This window comes from Monopterus albus, unplaced genomic scaffold (genome assembly GCF_001952655.1).
Source record: "Monopterus albus unplaced genomic scaffold, M_albus_1.0 scaffold344.1, whole genome shotgun sequence".
NCBI lineage: Eukaryota > Metazoa > Chordata > Actinopteri > Synbranchiformes > Synbranchidae > Monopterus > Monopterus albus.
In genome coordinates this window covers 195,114-210,457 of record NW_018128224.1, presented here as the reverse complement: position 1 = coordinate 210,457, position 15,344 = coordinate 195,114, and the positions used below count along the sequence as shown (strand labels likewise).

At 37.4% G+C, this 15,344-nt stretch overlaps 3 protein-coding genes across 6 annotated transcripts in view; 1 reads left to right on the top strand and 2 right to left on the bottom strand.

The window, feature by feature from the left end:
• Window positions 1–1,659, top strand: part of gpatch4 (G patch domain containing 4) — a 6,561-nt gene extending 4,902 nt beyond the window's left edge. For all 3 annotated transcript variants that reach the window (XM_020625033.1, XM_020625035.1, XM_020625034.1), the window contains exons 7-8: window positions 214–264; window positions 433–1,659. In XM_020625033.1, coding sequence (XP_020480689.1) covers window positions 214–264; window positions 433–1,168 — 787 coding nt within the window. In that variant the 3' untranslated portion in view covers window positions 1,169–1,659. The remainder of the gene's footprint in view (window positions 1–213; window positions 265–432) is intronic.
• Window positions 1,660–1,784: 125 nt separating this feature from the next.
• LOC109974692 (C-type lectin domain family 7 member A-like) lies at window positions 1,785–7,532 on the bottom strand. Of its 2 annotated transcripts, none has more exons than XM_020625027.1 (7): window positions 7,284–7,532; window positions 6,158–6,223; window positions 5,855–5,959; window positions 4,978–5,178; window positions 4,242–4,396; window positions 3,887–4,005; window positions 1,785–3,446 (listed from the first exon to the last, which is right to left on the bottom strand). In XM_020625027.1, exons 1-7 carry the CDS (start codon window positions 7,342–7,344, stop codon window positions 3,299–3,301), a joined length of 855 nt encoding a protein of 284 aa, XP_020480683.1. In that variant the 5' UTR covers window positions 7,345–7,532; the 3' UTR covers window positions 1,785–3,298. The 2 variants fall into 2 exon arrangements, with proteins under 2 accessions (XP_020480683.1, XP_020480684.1); XM_020625028.1 differs by having other exon boundaries at window positions 5,855–5,956.
• A 109-nt stretch (window positions 7,533–7,641) lies between these two features.
• Window positions 7,642–14,419, bottom strand: LOC109974720 (C-type lectin domain family 4 member M-like). The gene is made up of 7 exons (XM_020625071.1): window positions 14,329–14,419; window positions 12,644–12,718; window positions 12,453–12,560; window positions 11,648–11,842; window positions 11,218–11,366; window positions 10,266–10,384; window positions 7,642–8,770 (listed from the first exon to the last, which is right to left on the bottom strand). The coding sequence occupies exons 1-7, from the start codon at window positions 14,387–14,389 to the stop codon at window positions 8,623–8,625; spliced, it is 855 nt and encodes a 284-aa protein (XP_020480727.1). The 5' UTR covers window positions 14,390–14,419; the 3' UTR covers window positions 7,642–8,622.
• Between the last annotated feature and the right edge of the window lie 925 nt (window positions 14,420–15,344).

Here is a 15,344-nt window from a genome sequence, read left to right as displayed (position 1 = left end):
TACCGACCTAATGCTTAATCAACAATGGCTTCAGAGTAATTGCTGATTTCTCAGCCTCCCCTTCCCTCTAATTTGTGATATTTCTTTATAATCAATCAGCTTTTAATTTTGGTTTGACTTTATTAGTCACTCGTTGGTTGGTCCACAAAGCACTTTGTGATCTAAGCTTTTAATAGAGCCATAAACTACGTGCTGTTTATTGATGCTCACCAGGCTATCTGATGCTGATCTCATGAAGGCTTGTGGAGGACGCACGGCTCACAAGTAGGTTGATTCATAAAATTCTACAAAACCTTAGATGTTTTTCCTATGTGAAAGAATAAGGTTGCTCAGTAAAACCTTTTTTAGTAAAAGTGAGAAAACGCTAAAATATCTCGGCACATTTCAGAAGAACAAGTTTGACTATGATGTTATTTGATTGTGTTCCTCCAGAGGAGCAAGACATGGCTTGACCATGAGCGCCAAGTTAGCCCGGCTGGAGCAGCAGGAGGCTGAGTTCATGGCCAAGTATGGCAAGAAAAGCCAACCAGCAGGTGCTTCACCAGTTTGTGCTCCACCAGCTTCCCCGACCTCACAGTCAGCTCAGAGAGCCAAAAAGCAGGAGGAGAAGGATCCTCTGAGAAAAACAAAGAAAAAGAAGAGATCCACTGGCAGCATTAATGAGCTAAATGGTGAAGTGTCTGAAAGTCCCATGACAGATGTTAAACTCAAAAAGAAAAAGAAAGCTGAGGAAATGGCTGATGTGGTTTCCACTGAGGAGCATGTGTTGTGCATAGAGAACAATGAAGTGGACTATTTTCACAAAACAAAGAGGAAACACAAACAGAAAAAAGCCAATGTAGAGCAGAATGGAGAAGAAAGAGTGGCTTCACCTGCAGTAGACAGCAAGAGCCCAGAGGCCACTGATCTGAATACCAACTATAAAGGGAGGAAGAAATTGTCTAAACACCACAGTGAGGACAAGGAGAGTATTTATACAGCATCAGTCCACAACTCTACTTCACTAGCCAAAAGCAAAAAAGCTGCAGTTTTGTTGGAGGAAGCAGAAGTTAGAGAAGAATCAACTGTAAAGCAGAGAAGGAAAAAGTGTGCACGGGCCAAACCAACTACTGACTTCGATGTAAATGAGGAGGTACTTCCTCCTCCAAAAAAGAAGTTCAGAGAGTAGAAAATAAAATGTTTTGGCTGATTGGAGAAGTTAGCATTACCTTAAATCAGCTCTGGGCTACATGTCGAACATGAGCTCTCCAGTGCTACGGGCCTGTACGTGCATTTGCGTGTTTTCCATTGACAGAATATCTTGAATTAGTAAATCAGACTAGTAACAAGATGACATCCAGAAGTGGTGCCTCTTCTGCCTATTGAACAACTCGTATGTTATCAAACAGGTTTTCAGTCAGTATTGTTGCATTGTAAGTGTCTAAGTGACCGAGGAAACCTGGTCACTGGATTTTTATTGTGGTTTAAGGCCATTGCTTTTTAAAATTGTTGATAGTCTGTGGAATCCGAACTCATATTTTTATTGGAAAATTAATATGAAATGGCAAGAATTCACTGTAGTCTCTTTATCATAAACTACTTTTTGAGGAAGCTGACAACTATGCTGTGCTTTTATTAAAATGATGCAACACATGGAAGTACACTTTATAAACCTATTTCTAAATCTTATATTCAAATTAAATGCAACATCAAACTGCACTAAATTTTTTTTATTTTCTTAGATTTTCCAAGCTAGATATAAAAAAAATTACTTAAAGCTACATTTTTTTTTTAATTAAGGCATTACTAGCATGAAACTCCACATCGACCCACTCTGCTCCACTCAGCGCTCCCTCTCCCTGCTCCGCCACGCTCTGCCACGCTCTGCCACGCTCTGCCTAGCTTTTCAGATGTACTGTATGTCATTATGAAAGTACAACAAATGAGAATGCAAAAAAGCTTACTGATCAAGCAGAAGTAATTATAAATCTCTGACTGCTTTGGAGCAGATTTTTACAACCAAACTATTTGAAAAAAGTTACATGCTGTAGCTTTAATAAGCTTATTTCATTGAATGGTTTGATGGGATATGTTAAGTCAACTGAACTTTGAATAAGTATTATTTAAATGAAAAAAGTGACACTGTTTATCATCTATAGTACAGTTAGTCTCCTGGCAGTTTGTTGAAGACAAACACCATTATTGAACGTGTTGCCAAAAATATTCTTAGTTTAGCAATGTCAACATACAAAGGGTGAAAGTGCTACTCATAACTACGCAGTAAGTGACAGGTAGTTTTCTGTTATAGCCCCACATTGACAATGTAGCTGATCCTTCTCAGCTCTCTTCTGTGTTTTATCTAGAAACAGTTTTACTTTTCCATGACCTGAAAATCCGGCACCACTCATAGATTACATATATCATAGGAGCAGAGACGTCATTAAGTTTGTGACAGGAAGGACAGTTTGGCTCAACAGCTTACAACAGATTTGACAGGAATGATGCATTAAATGGATGCAATGTTCTTTTACTGCATGTTCTGTTGTTAGTTTTAAGGTTACACTTAACAGAGACTGGAATGCTTCCAGCTTAATGTGAAAGGGTTTGGTTGTTAAATATGCAGCGATACAACTGACAGAACAGTCGGTCTATGGACCGATAAACTACTGTGCATAAAAAAGGAACATTTCAGTGAGAGTGCATTAAGAATTTTATGGTGTAATACATCTGGACACATTATGTAACAGCAGAAATTTAAGTCAGCCGAGGAAGTACAAAACAGAAATTTCTGCGAGTACACAACGTGCATCACTGCATGTTGGTGTAAATGTTAAGTCCACTTGCTTTAATGATTTTGAAATTTGAATCATCCAAAGAAACAAATCCTAAGTCAACAACTATACAAGAAAAACAGTTGTTTATAATGTTTAGTATCTTCCCAGTAAAAGTCACAGGTATATAAATTGCCATAATACAATTATCCACTGGGCGTGGCAGAAATTAGAAATCTCCAGCGGAGGAACAACAAGTCAAGCAACTGGACAATATCTGTTTTATCATATTTAAATTCCACAACTCACTTCTTACAGTTAAACTAGACTAAACTACTTGTACAAAAGACTGATGCAGTTAGTATAAAATACAGACCATTTTAGCCAGACAAAACAATGAGCATTTATGTCCTAAAACATACTTAGGCTGTTTCCGGAGCATTATTGATTAAGTGTTTTCAATTTCCAACATTGGTGATAAAGTTTTGGAAAATTAGTTTTGCATGCAACAGACAGAGCAAGAATACAGTGTAAAAACATGGTGCGAATTAAGAGAACTTAATTAGAACGTTATCCTCACAGATGAATTTATTCTGCATCTTAGAGTCTGCAGGGTCCCAGCTGGCTGTGATATTCTTCCCTGGAATCATCAGTGCATATAAACTTGAAACACTAGATGTGTCCTTCATCCAGTACCTCAACACAAAACATGCATACAAGTACCTTTATTAGCCTTTATACAACTGAAAGTATACAGATAAAAAAAAAGTGAAATCTAAATGACATGATGTTTATAAAGATTCTCATTCATCCAGGTTGGACATTAACTACTTTATTTATTCATTTGAGACTTAAAAGTTGACTTTTGAGAGAAACATTAGTTGGTAAAACAATCTCACCCCAAGGTTGGATAATGCTCCACAAGAGCTTATAAAAAGCCTTGCCTTTCTCAGAGCAGTACTTGCTATATTGTGACTTATTTGAGGCACAATAATTCTACACTGATTTCTAACCCCCACCCATGGCAGAAACCTGTCTTTAAGTCTTTGAAACCAGCCAACAAAATTTGGTTCATCTTAAGATTGTTGGAAATGAGACCTGCTTAAATTGTTTTTTTGTTTTTTTTACTTTCTTACCTTAGGGTGTCATTAGTTCCATCAACCCAGAGCCAGTTTTTGTCAGAGGTTTGTTGTAACCCCAACCAGTATCCATGATACTGATCATAGTAAGACTGGGTGTGATTACTGATGAATTCCTGGAAGACATACCGTAGCACATAAACTTCTGGCCATCAGTGCTGAGTAGACAGTAAAAACACTCTGCCTACCAACTGTTGAATTTCCAAAAGCTGACAAAGAAAACTTTTTTCCTTTCTGTTTTGGTAAGTTTGTAATGTGAATGTATTTTGTCTGTGTGTAAACTATAAATAGGAATTGAAACACAATTTAAAAAGTTTTTGAGTGACTGTGGCTTTATGGTAGCAGACCTCACCTGTTCCTGTAGACTATCAATAACAACCAGATCTGCAAAAAAGGTTTGGCAATAGGCCCGGCTTTGGTCCCACGTCTTCCAATTACTGTTTTTATTGTAGAACAGGTAGCACTTGTCTTGGAACAAAATCCAGTCTTTCTGACACGGCTGACACACTGCATTCATGAAATAAACAGAAAAATGGAAGAAGAATAGAATCTCTTATTTTAAATGCTAAATGTTGAGAAGTCTTATTGTCAAAAAAGGGTGAACCAATACACAGTGTGATGTTAGATTCAAACACCACTCAGCCAGAGCCAGTTGAAGTCTGAGACATTAGATATTCATTTTTCCAAAATTAAACAGGTCAATTTTAAAAGCTGGGCAACATCTAGGTCAAATATGTAGGTTAAAAAAAGTGTCCACTATTTTGGTTGACAATATACATGCACCCTCAGTTTGAACTCGGTGCTCTGTTCAGAGGCTGGTGGATCAATCCTCGACGTATCAATAATCCTGATACAAAGTCTGGTTTTGAACGGCCATATCAGCATCAGTGGTTTGGATCCTCACGTTAGCATATATCCTTGGCCGTCCTTGGTGCTGCCATTTCTGCTGCTGATCTGTGCATGTGTGCAGTGATCACCTCTGGTTCAGATCATTTGCATACTGATGTCACTAGGTGATGCTACCCCACTGACAGTTCTTTAAAAGATTTTTATCTAAGACTCATATTGTCAACACAAGAAGGACTTACCTTTATTGGGGCAGTATGTGTTGACTGGAAAGGTGTCAAATTTCAGGATGAATTCCAGCATCCGGGTGAGATTGTTCATGTTTTTGTAAAAGTCCTGTATCTGCTTCTCTAACATCAACTGCTGATTTTTGGCTGTGAGGTTGCTGAGGTTGCTGAGGTTTGCTTCAAAGTTTTCGCACTGTTTGTTCATTACCACAGTGGCTATGGTGAAAAGGAGAGAGAGCACATACTGTAATTCTGTCATTCAATCAATCAGTTGATCCATTTGTTGTTACCAAAGGAACAATGTGGTGGATTAGTTACATTTTCTACCCAAGAGCAGCAGCCATTGCTTTCCACGCTCAAACCTCTCAGTGAAGCAGCAGTGTACAAGTTACCATTTATTGTCCAAAGAAACCAGCATATGTGGATATTGTGAAAAGGTAGACTAATGTGAAAATACTGTAGATTTTTTTGTGTTTTGCTTTACCGAAGCCTCCAACTCTGCTTCTAAGCTCTATCCTCTAAACAGAGACCACACAGAGAAAATACAGTGTATAAACAAAAGGCGCTTTTCCATCGCCTGGTACTGGCTCAATTCAACTTGAATAGACTCAACTCTACTTGCTTTTGGTAATATTTTGTCTCTAATGTAGTGTAGTAGTAATGTAACAAACTAAACAACCAAAAAGTAATAATCAACAATACAAAACATGACTAAAGTGTAAAATGCAGACAGACTGTGGAAACAGGCGCCATTCTGGGAAAGCCGAACTTGCATTACATAACATCTTTTATTTTTGATTCTCTGGGCATCCCAGACTGACGCCACTGGTGTGAGCGATGTAAGCTGCAATATCTGTTTACTGAAATGTCAGTGTGTTGAAATGAGACTCACTGCAGATGATGGCAGTTATGCTTGCCACCAGGAGGACACAAAGTGTCCCCAAACACACTGCCAGCAGATGAAAGCGCTGACAGTTTGCAGCTGCTTCACCATCTGCTTGTAATGAGAAAACTCACAATCATATTTGTAATTATAGTGTTATCATCTCATTCATTAACAACATTATTATAGCTGCACAAAAAAATGTCATTTTGTATTGTAAGAGACTAGTTTTTTTTTCTTTTGAGATCAGATGACTGAAATGACTCATTACTTATGACCACGATGGATAAAATGACAGATTTTAGTACTTACTTGGTACTGTATCATTAGGTCCTTCATGTCTTATTGTAGAATAAATTGTGGGCTCCTCATTTTTCTCTTGATGAAAATAATAATATGAGGAAATGATAAGAGACAGTTAATAAGGATGTGTATTCAGTCACACAATGAAATAGCATTTTCTTTGTGCATGCTGAAGCTGCATAAAGTAACTGATTTTTATGCCTCCATGCCAGCGATAGTTGGCATGGAGAGGCATTATGTTTTCAGGTTGTCCATCTGTGGCCAATATTCGAGACTGAATAGCAGTGAATGCTCATGGTAACAAGGTAAACAAGAGTGCTAGATGTGCTTTAGGTCTGCCAGTGCCATGGTGTGAGTCTTCTACTCTTTTATCCAGTGGAAAGGGATGTGTGTGTTGTGTTGGCTCATTGTCTGTGTGAACAATTCTAGAACTACTCTTAGACTCTATTATAAGTACAGATTTACAATATTAAAGAGCACACCAGGTTGGGTGGCTTTTTTGTTTGTTTGTTTGTTTCAAAAAATGGAAGCAGAAAGAGTAGGACATGCGGCTGTGATGTAAGTGTGAATCCCTCAAACAGGGCAGTCCTTCATGCTCATACTTGCAAATACAAAGTTTCAGCAACAGCAATTCAGAGCACTTTTCAAGCCCATCCAGTGATATAAACCATTTTTATTCACATGTCTATGCTAATATAAGTTTTAAATTCCTCATCTTATGTCCAGGTGGCATTCACTAAGCCCATGGACAACACAGTAGTCAAACTAAGATTGTGACTGTTTCCAGCCCAGGTGAGTGAGCACATTAAATATTACAGCAAGTGTAATCTGCATTAAATATTACAGCAAGTGTAATCTGCATGAAACTCTATGACATGATGTAACTGGCGGTAAAGACGGAGCAGGAAACAGGCTGCTGAAACTGGAATAAATGGTGTTATCATGTGTATTGTATCAGCATGAAAATTTAATAAACAGGATTAAAAAAAAAATCATTCTTAATTTCATGGTAACTTCAAGCGTTGAGTGAGATTTTTCCCCCAAACCCCTATTAAATAGTGAATTAAATTGTCTAGATAGTTTAAAGGACTTTTTGAATAACAGTGATGAGTGTTTTTAATAAATGGTCACTTACCTTTTGGAGGTTTTCTACCATCAGAGAAAACTACTGTGGCATAGTTTAGTTCTTTCTCCATCCTTAAAAGTTGCACATTTCTGTACTTGCTTCAGTACGGGGAATGAGAGTGCACTTTTCCGATTCTGGTGCAGATGTGGCTGAACAAAATGCCAGATGTAGAACAAACAAACTTCCTCTTTTGCCTAATGCTCTTCAAGCTGCAGTTTCTCAATTTGCATTCTGGAATTACAAAACTGACAAGTAAGACAGCCGGCCTGTTGTTCTAGAGCTTTGCGCAAGTCCATCATACAGTCTAAAAAGATGCTAGTTAGATTTTTTCTTTACCTTTTCTTTATTTAAGTAACATTTTGAATGCAGGACTTTTATTTGTAACATTACTATTAGCATTTTTAGTGTTGTACTGCTACTTTTACTTAAGTAAAGGATCTGAGTACTTCTTCCACAATGGTCCAGTGCACATACACAGATTCTAACATTTAGTCAGCACAAAGTAGACGGATGATGAATAGTCTTTATTGACCCAGAGGGGTTCTCACAGCCTGCGCATGTTGATGAACCACAAGATAAAAATGAACAAATATAAGCATATACACACATATATTTACATACACATTTATACAGTTTACACTAGCATCTGCTTGCTGAATACTACATTCAGCAAAGTTTACTTTCAACATACTGTACTTTCAAGCCTGGTGCAGTATGTGGGAATGCATATGTGAACATGGTGTACCTGAAAAAGAGAGGTCACCTCTCAGTGGCCCCACCCTGAAAAAAATTTAGTTTTTTATAAAAAGTATACAACAAAACTGATCAATAAAACAGGTTATTAGACCAATTAAGCTATAATGAAGGGTCCATATCTAAGAACTAGCTGCAAAAATCATTTGGTGTGGTGGTTTTGCCTGAATAAAAAGAATTAAATTTTGTGGAGAATTAAATCAAGGTGCGGGCTCTAATCTTTTTTCTTTACTAGTGGAATTTAACTCTGGTACAGTGGCTCCCGGTGTGCATGTACAATGCTCTTCCATAAAGCAACAAGTAGACAAATAAACAAGATAAGACAGAGAGAACAAAAAAGAGAAAGAATATGCAAACAAGAAAAGGGAGTGTGCATTAGGAAAATAAAAATAAAGTACTTATACAAACCTACATACACAGCCAGCAACATTTGTACGGTTGGATACTTGCAGTAAAGTTGGAAAAAACACAAAAAATACTATGTATCTTTAATTTTAAAAACTGGGGAAACACCACAAAAAACAGAAACTGCTTCCAGAGAAACAGGATGACTTCTCAAGTGTTAAATAAACTAATATGATGACTCAGCTCATGCCTAATCTGATTTGATCAGGGCTCTGGTTTCACAGATCCAGCGATTCCGACTGTCACACCCCACTTTGTCCCAGCTGGCCAGAGGATCTGCACTTGGCAGACTTAAAGCACATGAGCCTTTGTTGCCAGCTTCTTGTGTTTTCCAGTACCTAGTGCAGAAAAAAAAATCACATTATCAACCTGTGTTTGTGCTTTCCTTCTGAGAATCTGGTGAGATGAGTGATACCACTGTCTGTATAAAATGAAGCTACAGCCAGTTAGCTTAGCTTAGCATAAAGACTTGCCTGCAATTGTTCAACATTTACAGAAACCCCCAACCTCTAAAGCTCACTACACATGACAGCTCACTGTGCTGATGTTTGGTCTCCAGGAAGTCACTACTCATGTCCAACAAAATGCCTTTAACTCTGGGTAACCACAAACTGATATTCCTTGATCAGATTTTGTACAGGCTAAACTAACAGGATATAACAAGTTGAGTTTCATTTTTCAGTAGGTGGTATGTGTCTGGACAGAACCAGGCTGGTTGTTTTGCACCTGTTTCCAGTCTTTGTGCTAGATAGGGGTGTTGCACTATACCAGTATTGACAATAACCGTGATATTTAAAAAATGAAATACTGACAATGTCTTAAAAATACACATATGATAATATTGTAGATAACCTAGAGCCAGTAACTATGTGGTTTTCCCCTGCTCCCTGCAGGTTTAAGTTGACATTGTGTTAGCAAATATTAGGCCTTATGAATCTTTTATCAGTTCATCTGGTTGCCTTTTCACTGTCCATTAAATGTAACTGTTCTTTTTGTATGCTTTTGTACAGTTATGGTTGCAGACTCCATCTCCACCTCCCTACACTCAAATTTTGAGTGTAATTCGTTTGACACAAAAGAGACAGTATACACAATAAAGTTAATGAGTTTGACTGATAGCATTATTTTGTTTTTTCCTATTTTTTGTAGATATTGTGATAATATCGTTATCATGATTTATTTTATCATGTAGTGAAAATCTGATATCGTGACAGCCTTGGTGCTAAGCTAAGCTAACTGTCTGATAACTGTAGCATTGCATTGCATATGTGTGTTTCCCAAAATGGCCCACTATTCTTTTAATGCTAATGTCTTTATTGTAAAGTGTATCATTGATTTTGTGTCTGTGTTTATGTGTGTGAGTTTCCCTGTTGTCAGTCGGTCTCTGAAAAAGTGACAGTGTCACAGTCGGACCAGTTTCATGGATACAGTTAACAGACTAGACCAGTGTCCAGACATCTGATAGCCTAAGTCCTGAGCAGCAGTACTATTCATGCTAAATGAAAAGTCTTGTCGCTTCTTTCCTCTTTGCTTTTCATTGGTTAAAGCTTTGTTTTGGCATTGCTGAAGGAACTAAACATGTCGATAATAATTCGTAGTGGATTATTTTTTCACCATCTTCCAGTGTAATGACAATGAACTTTTTTTATCCAGTCTATCCATCACATTGCTCTACAACCCACTGATGTAAGATTTAATATGCAGCATATCCTCTTGCTGATGGCCTGGTTTGTTTAAAGTAATTATAAAGGAAGTGTGGCTGAACTCTGGTCAAGATTCATTATGGATAAAGTAATGTGGCAACTTTTGAGTGATGTGTATTTCTGTGCTTACGTCATATTGAGGCTTCTTCCGTCTACCCACTTCCATGTGTCCATCTCATTTTTGCTTAAGCCAATCCAATAGCCATTATTCTTATCATGGTAGGCTGAAGTATGGTTGTTGATGAATTCCTGCATTTGTGACATAAGTGTTAATTGTCAAACACAGGTGGGATTTTAGTTGTTAGTTTCCTATTTGGTCCTGTTTTGATTACATATGTGGTTCTACTGCAGGGTATAATATAAGACATTTTATCCACATCTGCGGTTGTGGTTAAATATAAGTAAACACATGTACTGTATTTAACAAATCTAATTTACTTTACTTGAATACTTCCACTTTCTCTTATTTTATACCTCTGATTTGATGGTTGGTGTTAGAAGTTACTTTTCAAATTCAGATTGTACTTTAAGAGCATTTGAAAATCTTACAAAACACAATACATACTTCTTTAAGAAGGAGAGGTGTGTGTTTATTAGCATTTTCAGATGTTTCTCCAATTACAGTAACTTCTCACATAATTTGACTAACTATTCAAGGGCTAAACAGGAAACATTATCTAATTTTTCACCAAAAACTTGAAAAAGAAAATTCCAAAAACTGACAGTGACCTCTCAGATTGGTCATGTGACCCTAATTGCACATAAAGTAGTTAAAACTAGTTGTGCAGTTTAGGCAGTTAAATGCTGATTACACACTGATGAATTGGTGTTAACCTAATAAGATGCAATTACCTATGAGTTGCAAGTACTTTTAATACGTTTCATATTTTGCTGATAATACTAATGCACTTTTATGTAGGCACAATTTGGAAAGCAAAACTTTTACTTGTAATAAAGTATTTTTATCCAGTAGTAGTAGTTGGTACTTTTACTCAAGTAAAGGACCTGGGTTCCACCAATGATATATGAATATGGCATTTTTGAGCCTGAAAATATAAATTAAATCATAAAATAAGTCTTGCCTGCTCCTCCTGGCTTTCAATCACCACCAGGTCTGCATGTATCTGTCTGCATGTATCAAGACTCCTCTGCCAGCTCCTCAAGTAATAGTTTGAAAACAGGTAACAGCTTGACTGAAACCATACCCAGTTGTCCAGACAAGGTTTACACACTGTTAAACAAGAAGGAGACAACATTTTCTATTATATGTATTTAGTAATTGAGACTTTTTCTTTTGTTCCTGTTTAATCAGGTAATTTCACTCCATTTAAAACATTTTAATGCTAGAAAATCCACATTATGAATGAAGAGTCATAACATAAAATGTTGTACCTAAACAAAAATAAAATCAAAATAAGCCTTAAATAAAACAAATACACATTCAAAATGTAAAAGCTCGCAGAGGAATAAAACCATTGGGTAACAGTTTTTTGAAAAACTGCATTTTGTCACCTTTCTGTGGACACTGGGTTTTCACTGAAAAGGTCTCATATTCCAGGATAACACCAATGGTCCAGTTCAGTCCATCTTTCACTTTGGTCAGCTCTTCTTTCTGCCTCTCTAAGTTTGTCTTCTTATGTTGCAGCAGCAGATTTTGGGCTGTAAGACTGATGTTGTTTCTGTTCCACTCTGACATGACAGTGTTCACTGCAGTCAGGAAAGAAACAGTTATTGTTATATTCATTTGTTGCTAAAACTCCTTGAAAACGTATAATTAAGGCTGGATCAGGTGAGACTGAGCCTTCCCTTAGTTATGCTGCTATAGGCCTAGGCTGCTGGGGGCCTCCATGATGCTCTCCTCTCCTCTCTCTCCAAACATCTATATGACATCATTATGCATCACTAACTGTGTGTCTCCTCTCCCCCATAGTGTGTCCTCTCTCTCTCCCTGTACCTTTCTGCAGGTTGCCCTGGTTTCTGATGAGCTATCACTGGCCACATCAACCTGACCAGTGTTTGATTGTTTGTTGTGTCTTATTGCTTTTCTTTTCTTCTTTTGTCTCTCCTCTATCCACTCACCCCAACCGGTGGAGCAGAAGGCCGCCCACCAAGAGCCGCGGTCTGTCTGAGGTTTCTACTGTTAAAGGGAGTTTTTCCTCCCCACTGTTGCCAAGTGCTTGCTCAAGGGGGATTTGTTGGACTGTCCTTTATAATAACAGTGAAAATAGTAGGGGTCTAGATCTTATTTTGAGGTAACATTTGTTGTGATTTGGTGCTATACAAAAAAACTGAATTGAACTGAATGAAATTGACTTACAGTGGATACTGAGGGCGATGACAGCTGACACCAAGATGACACAAATTATCCCCAAACTTACTGCCACCACATGAAGCAGAGTATACACCGGAGCTTTCTTTACTTTCTCTAGGGGGAAAAAAGTTTATAATAACCTACGACTTTAACTTAATGTTTATGCAGCATCATTATTATGATTAACCACAAATAACCTGGTGCGACTGGATTCCATTCTTGCTCCTCAGTCTTCACTGTGTCATAGACGGTTTCTGTTCTGTTTGGTTTCTCTACAAAATACAAAAAAGCAGTGAGGAACCGAAAAGTCTCTGTTTTTGAGTTCTGAGATGTGTGACTATTAAGTTACTTTCAGGTCAGTGTGTGGCACTTTAAGCTCCACTGCTGGCATTATCAAGATATGTTCCTCTTGCCATAAATTTGGTTGACACATTTGATAAAAATTACAATAAATAAATAAAATGGAAATTTCCCTAAAGCATTGTTGTAGCAATTATCAAACATTTAATGTTTTACTTTTTTATATATGCATGCATAAACAAACATACAGTATATTACTTTTTTGACTCAAGTCATTCACTATAAGTTGACATACTGTATAATTACATTGTGGGGGTGCAGTACTTATATATGGGGTCATAATAATTCAGTAAAAGGTGCTGTCAGCATGGAGCATATGAACATCGATTGTATTTAACCATTTATATTGTCCAGCTGAGCTCTGACACTCCAAACTGCAGTACAGTGGCATTTTCTCTAGCGTCATTATTTCAAAAATGTTTGCAAATAAAGCTCTGACAGTTTTAACAGCAGCTGGCCTGACAATGTGAATCTACACAAACTGAGCCACTTGAGGGTGCTTCAGTTTTTAGGAGGTAAAATTTTTGTGGAGATTCTAAAGTTTACAAAGACACCAGTGCAACTGAAAATGTTGCAACCATAAATATAAGTGTTAACTGAGGAGTTTTTTTAAATTATAAAAGTTTAAGGATACTGTAAGATTGAAATTAAGACTTAAAAAGCTTTACAGGAATTGCTTTCACACAGTACTGTAATTTTGAATGAGAGTGTGGGTTTACCAAAGTTGAGCAGGCTGTATCTGCACACACTTCAAGAGGATTTGACCACAAAATTACACCATTATACATGTGAAAGTCATGGATTCAAAACTGTACTCAAAGACAAGTATTATCAGTAAAATAGTTAAAGCATCAAAATTAAAAGAGGTGGCACAAGTTGACCACATCGGTGGTTAATTATTATTATTATGTCATTCAATTCTTATTGCTGATGCATCACTGTGTCAGCAGCACTACAGTATTGTAGGGAGTACACTGAAGCTAACTGGCTAGCTTTATGCAGTGGATCATGCTTTCTTAAGCTCATCCTACTATGTTTTGTATATTATAATAATCTGCAAAGATAAATTGTGTCTATTAAACAAATGTATTGAAGTAAAAAATACATTATTTCCCTCTTAAAGTGGAGTTTAAAGTAGCAAGTAATGGAAATACTTTGGCAAAGTATTAGTAATCATCTTTCTTTGGCCAAGTATGTTACACACATGGAATTTGTTTCTGGTGCAGAACCAAGGCACCCATCTGCAGCGCCAACTCACACCAATGGCTCTAACCATCAGTGGCAACTTGAGGGTTCAGTGTCTTGCCCAAGGACACCTCAATGTGTGGACTGCAGGCACCGAGATTCGAACCTCCGACCGGGAGACGACTGCTCTACCCACTGAACCACAGTCACCCATCTGCTAGTGCTTCAGATATGTACTTTAGTATAGCACTTGAGTAACTGTCAAAACCTCCGTTAGACACTTATACAACAAAAAATTTCAGGCTGTGCTCCAATAATTCAAAAATATATGACTCACCGTGTGTAGAAATACTCTTAGTCTTGAAAGTCACCGTCACATAGTTCAATTCTTCCTCCATTATTTTCAGTTGTATCACACACAGAATTCAGTCAAATGACTGCAGTAGATGTGATGCTAATCACTGCAGTACAGTTTGGTTTGGTTTAAGAGGCAGTGGAAACTGAGTGATTTCATGACTCTTACTTCTTCTTTTTGGCAGATGTTTGTAAGACAGACAAGTGGTGGTTTTGGACATTTTGGGTGTAAAGGGGTATAGGGGGCAGGAATACATTTGAGTTTTCATATGATGACAGCTTTTATTATGTATAGGAAACAAAAACTAAAGTGTAAATGGACTGGAAGTGAAATATTCTCATTACTGCACTGCTTCTTGAATGATACTCACCATGCTGAAACATTTTATTTAACAATGTAGGCATCACTTAGCTTACTTACAGGTGGTTGTGTTTCAGTACCATCTCTACTACAAGCCCCCTGTTTCAGGCTGCCCTGCGGCTGCAATAAAGCAGACACCCCTTTGAAAAGACAAACTCATCACTTTGATGACTACTTACTGTATGTTGGATTTTACTAAAAGGTGAATCCACTAACATGCTGAAAGTGTTGCAAGAGTTTTGACCTCTTCACTAAAAGGTAAATTCCAAATCTGTCATCACAACCTGCTAGTCCCAATCTTATCTGTGGTCAAAAAAGAACACAGTGAACATGCATGGAAATGAGTTTTGCCACATTCATGACAAACTATTGCCCTCTGACTCACATTTTGAGAAACTCTGTTTCCAAACCAAATGTACAGTACAATGGATTCAAACTCTTCAACTTCTCAAATTATATGAAATGACATTTTCTAAAACTGATCAATAAGTGACAGTGAATCACAAAACATGAATTAGACGATGTGATCCAGCCATACAGTGATAAACTGACTGGGGTGATTGCAGGGATGTTTAGTACAGCAATTGGGAAACTAAGAACATTTAGCAGAATGTTCAGTTTTAGGGTAAATATATTTT

What these genes read in the sequence shown, in the direction of transcription:
- LOC109974720 (XM_020625071.1), bottom strand. Translation starts at nt 14,389, where the DNA reads ATGGAGGAAGAATTGAACTATGTGACGGTGACTTTCAAGACTAAGAGT. An exon ending in ATGGAATCCAGTCGCACCAG is followed by an intron (nt 12,561 to 12,643) that starts GTTATTTGTGGT and finishes TTTTCCCCCTAG; the next exon opens with AGAAAGTAAAGAAAGCTCCG. An exon ending in CATCGCCCTCAGTATCCACT is followed by an intron (nt 11,843 to 12,452) that starts GTAAGTCAATTT and finishes TCCTGACTGCAG; the next exon opens with TGAACACTGTCATGTCAGAG.
- LOC109974692 (XM_020625027.1), bottom strand. Translation starts at nt 7,344, where the DNA reads ATGGAGAAAGAACTAAACTATGCCACAGTAGTTTTCTCTGATGGTAGA. An exon ending in TGGTAGAAAACCTCCAAAAG is followed by an intron (nt 6,224 to 7,283) that starts GTAAGTGACCAT and finishes ATTTTCATCAAG; the next exon opens with AGAAAAATGAGGAGCCCACA. An exon ending in ACCTAATGATACAGTACCAA is followed by an intron (nt 5,960 to 6,157) that starts GTAAGTACTAAA and finishes TCTCATTACAAG; the next exon opens with CAGATGGTGAAGCAGCTGCA.